A 10041-nucleotide genomic window follows, 5' to 3' on the forward strand; every position below is an offset into this window, starting at 1 on the left:
TCTAAAAAAAAAAATCGCGGCGTTAAAATGGGTTTGCGTTAACGCCGTTAATAACGTGTTAAACTGACAGCACTAATATATATATATATATATATATATATATATATATATATATACACATATACGTTTTAAAGCACTACTGAAATGCATTTCCACTCTAGATTCACACCTCTAGATGGCACTGTTCTCCGAAGCAATACAGGTACGCCACAGGTAACCAACCCACTGCCCATAATCAGCTTTACCAGTGGTTTGATGCTAGGAGGAAAGCGTCTACACAATAAGTAATGAGATGTTGCACACTAGTGATGAGATCTTTTACACTAGTGATGAGATGTTTCACACTAGTGATGAGATGTTTCACTAGTGATGTTTCACACTAGTGATGAGATGTTTCACACCAGTGATTCTTGCAGAGTGCAGAAGTCGTGCAGATGCTTCGCCGCAGAGGGCCTGTGGGGAACAGTGCAGAAGGTTTCTCTTTGTTAGTCTGAGCGCTCTGTCATTATGCACTGCGCCTCCAGATGCCTGATCTGTGATCAGTGGACTGAATGGGATGAAAGGCCTTCTCATAAGATTTATGAACGCCGAGCAGAGAATGGTCTGCTTCTCACAGGTTGTAGACAAATTCATTTCAGAACCATGTAACCTTCAGCTCTGGCTGCTTCTTCTTTTTTTGTAAGCACACACACACATTCACACACAAAGTCACTAAAGCATTTGCGCACACTCACTCTCACACAGACGCACACACTAACTCACACTAAGACATGCACAGATATTCCCAGACATTTCAAGATGTGTATGAGACGCTGATTCAGTCAATGCATAGTGAATAGCCCAGGTGATTAGTGGGAAGTGTGTGTGTGTGTGTGTGTGTCATTCACACGGTATGAATGTGAGAGTGCAACAAAAAGCTAGTAAGCTACAGGAAACATGCCTCAAAAAGAGCTAGAAACCTGAATACTGTTGCTTTAAAGACGCAAATACACACACACACACACACACACACTGAGAAATACACACATATTCATACACATTTTAAGGTGCTCACACACACACACACACTTAAGAAATACACACATATTCACACACACTTAAAGGTGCTCACACACACACACATACAGACACACAAACACACTCTGAGAAGTGCACACACACACCAACACATTCACAAACACTTGGAGGCGTGCGGAGACCCTGATTCACCCATGGCTGTGTTTACATAGACAGTGACTAAGAGAAGTACGCCTGCAGACCAGAGGTCAGGCTCAGGTCTCTGTCAATACAGACATACCAGAGGGAGGAGACACTGCCTCCTGTCATGAGGTCCACACTAGTGTGTGTGTGTGTGTGTGTGTGTGTGTGTGTGTGTGTGTGTGTGTGTGTGTGTTGGCCCATTCATAAGAGTGGGAAAGGGAAAGGCTAGTGGGGTTGTGATTGTGTGTGTGTTGGGTTGTATTGGACTTTTGAGAAGTATTCGATGAGAGAAATATTTGAAGCATGCTAAATCGGTTCAACAAGTCATGAGGTGTGTGTGTGTGTGTTGTGTTGTGTGTGTGTTGTTATTGTGTGTGTGTGTGTTGTTTGTGTGTTGTGTTGTGTGTGTGTGTGTTAATAAAGATGAGTGAGGGAGAGGCACCTTCAGCCGGGTGGAGGGGAACCGTAACTTTAGCATTTTTCAACATAAAGCATTCAAAATCAATTCAGCGCACAATGAAGAAGGAATACGTGACCCTGAGTCACACAAATAACTGTATGGTGAGCATTGCTTTTATTCATTTAAATTCTTTTTATTTATTTAAATTCTTTTTATTTATACAAATTGTGGATGGGCTTCGCCTATGAGTGAGTGTGGCGGAGGAGCTACGCTAGCCTGGTTAGCGCTGAATATCAACACACTCAGGTCCAAAACCTAAATGAGTCGTGCCTACACACATATTCTCTCTTCACATAGTCACAGCTGAGCCCTGTTGGGTTTGGATGGCTTTGAGCTGATATGTAAAACAGAGAGTGAGGCGTAATAAGACCTTTTCTGTGGGGTACTTTGTAAGTGTGTGTGTGTGTGTGTGTGTGTGTGTCAGTAGGAAAGAGTTCGTCAGGGGGGTATTCGTCGTAGCTCGCTAAGCGGTTTAGCAAGCTCATTTTCAGGCTAAGATAAAAAAAAAACGCCCCTCTTTTTGGTTTGTGGAAGCAACTTTCGATAAATCACCATAGTAACGTATCAATTAGCACTAACCTGCTCCAGCGCAGGCTAACTTAAGTGTAGCTGGATAAGATTGCCACACCCCCGGAAAAAGGAGGGATCCCATTGACCAAGGACTGATATTAGATAGTTAGATTAGTGTAGGGAGAGAGTTCTTTGCGATCGCCAAGATCCATTATTCCATCATGAGGAGTTCTTGTATGAGCGCTACCTATTCAGCCGACAAGGAATAATTAATTTACAAGACCTTCTCGAGTCATTTATTGCAAACACCACAGTCGAACATTGACTGTCTTGCACTTTTTTGCGAGTGGTACATTTTTGTAGTGTCTGCGATGCGGAGAACAAAGCACTCATAATTATATGACAGTGTTTTTAGTACACCATAGCATAGATTTATTGTAGAAAATGATAAAGGTGGACTCGTGATAAGAATAGAGAGAAATACACACAATTTATTTTCACTGCTTCAATTTATTGCATTTGTTATTAATACATTTACATATAGTCATTTAACAGACGCTTTTATTCAAAGCGACTTACAAGGAAATGTAAAACTACACTTAGGTAGGAGGTGAGGGAATTGAGCTAGCAACCTTGCAGTTACTAACCGGTAGCAGTATCCTCTGTACCAGTTCACACTTGCTGTCATGTATTCATACATAGATATCAACCTATAAACATCCCAACACACCGCTTTGTGTCTTGCGGTGGCGGTGTTGAATTTTGCCATGATTATGGTCTTCATAAGCGTTCATGTTCATCTCCTGCTCGCCAGCGGAGAAAAAATAGCCCTTTTCTTTGAGTTTAGAACCATTATACCGTTAGAAAATCATTGTTTTGGTGATCGACCTTTCCTGCCTTTTGAAGTAGGACGTGCACGCGCAATTGCCCTGATAAGTTTAGCCTGGTTGACATTAACCACATGATTTGGATTCGGATCAGCCGTTGACGACCCGATATTTGCTCTTCTCAATCAGCTCGCTAATGTTAACGGGCTAAAAGGACAATTGATTAACTTAGCTTCAACCCTTACGACGAACGGGGCCCAGGTCCCTCAGTTCTTATGGAGGCACAGTTTAACGAGTGCACACGGTCTACACACTAACTTGCCGTTATCTTTGTCCTTTGTTGGAAAGGAACAGCTGGGTTGGGGTGGGGTGGTGGGGGGTTGGGCAGGGTTCAGACAGATCACTTCAATGCATCATGAAGGTGGAGCTCAACGCACTAATGCTGATTCAAAAAACGATCACATCAAAGGGAGTAGCATTTTGTCGCGCTCGTAACGCTTTTTATATTTGTAAGTTCTGGGTGGGTTTTTGATTTGTGCACAGGAAGGAGCAGGCTGCCTGGCTAACGCTGGTTATCAACACTCTCAGTTCCACAACTTACAGCACAAATATTTGCTCTCTTCGTCAGAACCACACGTGCCCCACGGCTCTCTTCGCCAGTACCACACAGGCACACAGTCTCACTTCCTGATTGGCAGCTTTGGCTTAAGGAGAAGCAGATAGAGGGATTAGACATGAGACCTTTTTTTCCCTTTCTTCAGGGACCTTTGCAAATAGGCTGCTTGCCACAACTGTGTGTGTGTGTGTGTGTGTGTGTGTGTGTGTGTGAGTGGGAAACCTATGAGTCATTCGAATCTCCCCCAGTTCTTAGGAAGGCACTTTCACAGACGTACACCATCTGAACACTGACTTTAAAGCACAGCCAGAGACGACTCAGTGCATCATCGAGGAGGAGCGAGTGTGTCGTTTTTTGAGAACGCACACTCAAAAGACAGAGGTGCTCGTTAGAATAGTGAAAATGTTTAGTACTTGCCAGTACTTGGTGCGGTCCTCCATTGGTGTGTGTGTGTGTGTGTGTGTGCGCGCGTATGTGTGTGTCTAAGTGAGTGAGAGAGTGTGTGTGTGAGAAAGAGAAACATGAGTCATTCAGACCACACACCCCCCTCCCAAATGAAGACACATTCACACAGTCACACTGTCTGTACACTGAATTTATTCTGTGTTTTGTTACACAAACGAGTAGAGTTCAAACATCTGTTTCTAATATCTATTTCTGTTCCCAGCACAGAAAGGTCTGTGTATGAATACAAAATGGGCATAAACTAAAAGATTTATATTAAACTCTGTCTCACACACTAACACAGCTTTGAAATGGGATAAGAGCTTACATAGGGGCTTAGATCCTGCAAATACCTGTGCGACTGAAGAATGCAACAGAAGAGATGTCGAGAGAGAGAAAGAGAGATCGGTTTTCAGTATGGACACATTTCAAATGATGTAACATTTTCCAGCTACTACAGAAAAGTATTTGCTCAAGTATTACAAATCAAACAGTAGCACCAACATCTCAAAACAAAAAAATTAAAAATAGCAACTCTGTAACTTTAAAGTGAAACAAAGAGTGTGGCCCACCTTAGTACTTCTTAGTGTCTCAGTTCATCTGAAGAGGAAGGAAGGAAGAAAGAAAGGTGTGAAAAGGAGAGCAAATGCAGTATCTCTTCACATGCTGAGTAATACCTCAAGAGCAAGGGAGACAGGGCAGATTAAAGCCAAGAGGTGAATTTGTTAACATGCTAAGTCATACCTAAAGAGGAAGAAGGCAAGACAGAGAGAGAGAGAAAGCATTGACGAGAGAGCATTAGGCTGTTTGATGGTCTTATTTTCAGCTGCTGATGCAACTCTTACCATGTAGAGTCCTCCCTGAGACAGACACACTGAGAGTGAGAGAGAGTAAGGGGGGGGGGGGGGGGATTTGAAGGGGGCATGTGGAGCGTTCGAGGAGTTGTTCTTATTCTTGCTCAGCTGATGAATGGTGACTCAGGCTGTGTTGAGTGATTCTGTACCCTGTCCTGCATCCAGTCTTTGTTTGGGAGAGTCCTATATACGCATAATTTCCTGTGACCCCAGAACATTCTTATGTGACCAGCAGAACCCAGGGACTCCTCAGCACACAATCAGCCCATTGTGTTTGGGGTAGGGGACGAGAAAGAGACACCAACTCTCCCACACACACACACACACACACGTGCGTCACACGGACACACAGACATACACATGCTCTCTCACACACACACACACACACACACTCACACACCACTCTGATACATACACACACACACACACACACACGTGCGTCACACGGACACACAGACATACACATGCTCACACACACACACACACACACACTCGAAGACAGACCAGTCTGCAGCTGTTTGGCCCACTAAAGTAGAGTGAATGACAATTCCATGTGGAACCAAACGGGTGTTGCCACAGAGAACTTAAACGAAGAGCTATAACTCAAAAGGGACACAAGGTTCCCAACACCCTGACGGGACCAGGAACTTAATGTCCTTTGGGAACTATAGGCACAGACTGGCAGCTCTAAAAAGACACACTGCTCTGATCATTTTCACTTCTAATGGTCATTCTGATACAAGTCCACCTCTCCAAAAGCCCCTTATAATGTCTCCGACCTCTGACCTCTCCCATCCTGTCCCTCTCTTCCTGTCATTACCACACAAAATAAAAGTCACCTTCAGCAGTCTGAACTTAGTGTTGCTAAAAGTCTGTGAGCCAAACAAGGTTCAAGACTTGGCTTAATCCTAATTTTAGACGTGCAGGCTTCTACCTCAAGCACAACCCTTCTCTAATAATAAAACCAAACCAAACCTTCTTTGACCTTCCTGTTCGGAGAGAGGGAAGAACATCTGTTTGCAGACTTCACCAACAGATGACAATAGCTTGATCTCAGGAACACCATGTGACCAAAACCGAACTTGAAGTAATGGGGGAAGTGAAATATGAATCGGCTACTAAAAGACACGAGGGACTGTGACAAGATGATGTGGGGAATGTGGTTTTGCAGTCTTGCACACACAAAGACAGATAAACGCCTGATGCCGTGCAATGTCGAGCTGCTTGGTCTTTCACACACACATTCATTCAGTACCCCTGACTCCTATGTATGTGTGCGTGCGTGTGTGTGTGTGTGTTTACAGAAGGGAGAAGTGAAATATGAAAATGAGATTAAACAAGACTAAAATATAACCTGGGCTTTCTTGTAATCTTCTCATGCACACGCACACACACACACACACACACACACACACACACACACACACACACACACACACACACACACACAGAGGGGCAGGGGTCCCAGAGGGTGTAAGACTCTTCATAGATTACCAATGAAAGGATAAAGAATAAGAAAAAGAATGACAAAGAATACAAATATGACAAGGAGACTCCTAATGCCATCCCTTCTAAGAGATATGCAATGTGACTCGTTCCAAAATGAAGTGAACTGCTTTTTCGTCTCATCCAGGTGTTGTGTGTTCACCAACATGTTCCGTCACAGTTCTAAAAACACACAGTTGTCAGCTCACTTTACTGGCCAACCTGACAGTAACACAACCCACATACAAATCTATCTGTGTGTGTGAGAGAGAGTAAAATAAAACTATTGTACCAGTGAATTGTGACATGTATATTTTGTTCTAAAACTATGAGTTTAACTGTAGATGATTTAAGAACAAGTAAGTAAGTGTGTTCATAGACATATGTACAGCTCATCATCTTAACAACACCAGCTCAGTTACACCAACTAAGTGCCCTTCAATAAGTGCTTTCTAATAACTGTAACCTCCCCTCCGTAAACTGATTTAAAACCAGTGAATGAAGTACATTTTGTTCAAGAATGTGAAAAGCTTACTGTGGATGTGTGTGTGTGTGTGTGTGTGTGTGTGTGTGTGTGTGTGTGTGTGTGTGTTTGTATTTATGTGTGTGTGTGTGTGTGTGTGTGTGTGTGTGTGCAGTATATCAGCCCATCAGGTTCAAACAGCTGTGTGAGGCTCACTAAGTGCTCTTTCAGCCAGAGTCCTCCGGCAGCGTTGACTGGACAGGTCTCTCTATACTACATCATCTTCACAGTAATAATAAATCAATGTTTGGCTTAATCCTAACTCCAGACCTGACACCCTTCAGTGTCTGCGAGTGATTACGACCCATCTGTAATGTAGCAATATTTACAGTTTCTTCTCATGGCAGAAAGCAATCTACTGTCTGTAGTCTTTTAAAGCCATAAAACACACTGGGTTATGTACAGCCATCTTCTACTATAGTGTGTTGCTGGTCTTATATCCAAGTAGCAAATCCTTTTTCATACTGAGGCACAATGGTATTTGTAGTCTGCATTGGAGCAGTGTGGCGCTGTGCTGTAGTCCTTTCCCCAGACACTGTCATGCTGGGATTTGTAGTGTTTCTCCACATTGATGCCAGGAGCACCCCAGAATGTCTTGTTTAAATGCCATGGAATTTAGCATGTAGTGATTTCCATTCTTGCAGCACACTCATGCACGCTGGTATTTGTAGTCTTTTTCCACACAGGCATTTGTAAACCTCACTGCAACATGATGTCCTTGAGGTTCTCCTGCAGGATGGTGTCGCGCACGGCGCGGAACACGAAGCGCACGTTCTCCGTGTCGATGGCCGTGGTGAAGTGGTGGAAGAGTGGGCGCGAGCGCCGGTCACCGCGGCGACGCCTACCAAACGACCTCACCAGGAAACTCTGCACGTCTTCCAGGCACTGCCGGTCGCCGTGGAACTCTGGAAAGTTCCGGCGGATGTCGGCGCCGGCCCGGAGCTTCTCGACCAGCAGGTCGGTCTTGTTGAGGAAGAGGATGATGGAGACGCTGGTGAAGAGCTTGTTGTTGACGATGGTCTCGAAGATGTCCATGGACTCGGACAGACGGTTGGTGCGCCGGTCCTCCAGAAGAACCTGACGGAACAGCAAAAATCAGTCCTCCATCTCCATCCCATTCAATCCCACAATTCCTTATGAATTATCTGTCAACATACACACAGCATAGCTTTTCTTTCCTTAGACTGCTCTCTTTTCACTTCCTCTACATTTCTCTCGTTCTGCTTTCCCTCTCTCGCTTGAGCTCCCTCTTCCTCTGGCTTTCTCTCTTTTCCATCTGCATTTCTATCTTTCCATCTCTTTCTCTTTTTCTCTTCCCCTTCTTCTCCTTTTCTGTATTCCCCTCTTCCCTCTCTCTCTCTCTCTCTCTCTTTTCCATCTGCATTTCTATCTTTCCATATCTTCCCCTCACTATCTCTCTCTTCCCCTTCTTCTTCTCCTTTTCTGTACTCCCCTCTTCCCTCTTCCCTCTCCCTCTCTCTGCAGTCCATCTCCCCGGCCCACACACACTGAGCTGCTGTGGTCTTCACTGGGCTCGTCCAACTCAGAGCGCCACAGGCCACTGGCTCTGGGAGCCGGGCTAACTTTACTCACAGCAGACTCAGAGTGGGCCGGTGTGGGAAGAACATGCAGGACAATGGGGCTCTGTGTGTATTTATAGTATTTACTGTGTGTGTGTGTGTGTATATGTGTGTGTGTTTGTGGGTATATGTGTGTGTGTGTGTATATGTGTGTGTATGTGTTTGTGTGTGTATGTGTGTGTGTATGTGTTTGTGTGTGTGTATATGTGTGTGTGTGTGTGTGTGTGTGTGTGTGTGTGTGTGTGTGTGTGTGTGTGTGTGTGTGTGTGTGTGGGTATATCTGTGTGTGTATATGTGTGTGCATGTGTTTGTGTGTGTATATGTGTGTGTATATGTGTGTGTGTGTGGGTATATGTGTGTGTGGGTATATGTGTGTGTGGGTGTTCAGGGTTTTTCCTGCATAGAGAAAATTTCGCGATAAAAAATAAATAAAAAAAAGCTGTCATTCATGACATTACAAATCTGGTTAAAACAACTAGTGAAGGTGTTTTAGAATAATATTAATGCCATATACAATAACTGACTTTATGTTAACACCACTAATTAATGTTAGCTGTCTAATTATTTAGCGCAATGCTAGCATGCATCTACCATAATTCGATTTTTAACCAAGGTAGCCTATTGTACTGCAAAATATTGATCGCGACCTGTTTACAAATCTGGTTAAAAAGATAAAGGTGAGCTGTTATTTATAGATATGAATTATTTCTCAGGCATCTAATGGCTTACAGCTACCTGTAAAGCATCTAAACGTACAGAGTAAGGGAGGTTGACTGCTAAATACAGTACATTAAGGCAGCCACCAGTCTTTGGATAGCTTGGACGGTGAGGGCTCAAAACACCATTAAGCCGCAGTTCATCACGCGTGCAATGCATGTAAGCGAATATGGTCTCAATAGTATGTTTCAAGTATAGGCTACAGCCGAAACCTCGTTCTGTTTTGATCAATAGTAATCGAGTTGATAAGCGTGTCTTCTTGTCTGGACAATACGCAACTGTGAGGTGCGCGACTGGACAGAGCGGCCAGCTGCCAATCACTTGCGTATGCATCCTGACTTCATCAGTCGGCGCCGGTGATTTTGAGCATAACATTCCATTTTCAGTATTCATGGCTTTCAATGTATTAAAATATCTGCTATGTTGAGGACCTACACAGGTGTAGGCTATTATTTGATTTGTCTACCCGTTTGAACGAGTACCAGTAGACCGCGGGACCTCGGGAGAGGCAGACAACCGCATTGGTTTATCAATGAAAGCTCAGCTCGTTCGGAGGAGAGCGGATAGATTTGTGTTGCATCTCGAATATAATAATATTAATATTATCATTGATAAACCGGTGCGGTTGTAAACTGTCGTTCCGCTGCGAGGGCCAGCCCGACGTGCACGAATACACCTGTACAAATGCAAATGAAATGTCCACTCAAAATGCTGACAAAAGTTTGATTTCCAACGCAGCCTCCATTGGTGGGCCAATAGAAGTTAAACACACTATTAAACATATTTGTGGACAGTTTTAATAATAAAAACAAAAAGAATGGTATG

The 10041-nt window shown here is 43.8% G+C and overlaps 1 protein-coding gene across 2 annotated transcripts in view; it reads right to left on the bottom strand.

Moving 5' to 3' along the window:
• Positions 1 to 7007: 7007 nt before the first annotated feature.
• Positions 7008 to 10041, bottom strand: part of LOC105890330 (guanine nucleotide-binding protein subunit alpha-12) — a 15456-nt gene continuing 12422 nt past the window's right edge. For both annotated transcript variants that reach the window (XM_031562245.2, XM_012816344.3), the window contains exon 5: positions 7008 to 7996. In XM_031562245.2, the coding sequence (XP_031418105.1) occupies positions 7619 to 7996 (378 nt within the window). In that variant the 3' untranslated portion in view covers positions 7008 to 7618. The remainder of the gene's footprint in view (positions 7997 to 10041) is intronic.

The sequence above is a fragment of the Clupea harengus genome, chromosome 24, assembly GCF_900700415.2.
Source record: "Clupea harengus chromosome 24, Ch_v2.0.2, whole genome shotgun sequence".
NCBI lineage: Eukaryota > Metazoa > Chordata > Actinopteri > Clupeiformes > Clupeidae > Clupea > Clupea harengus.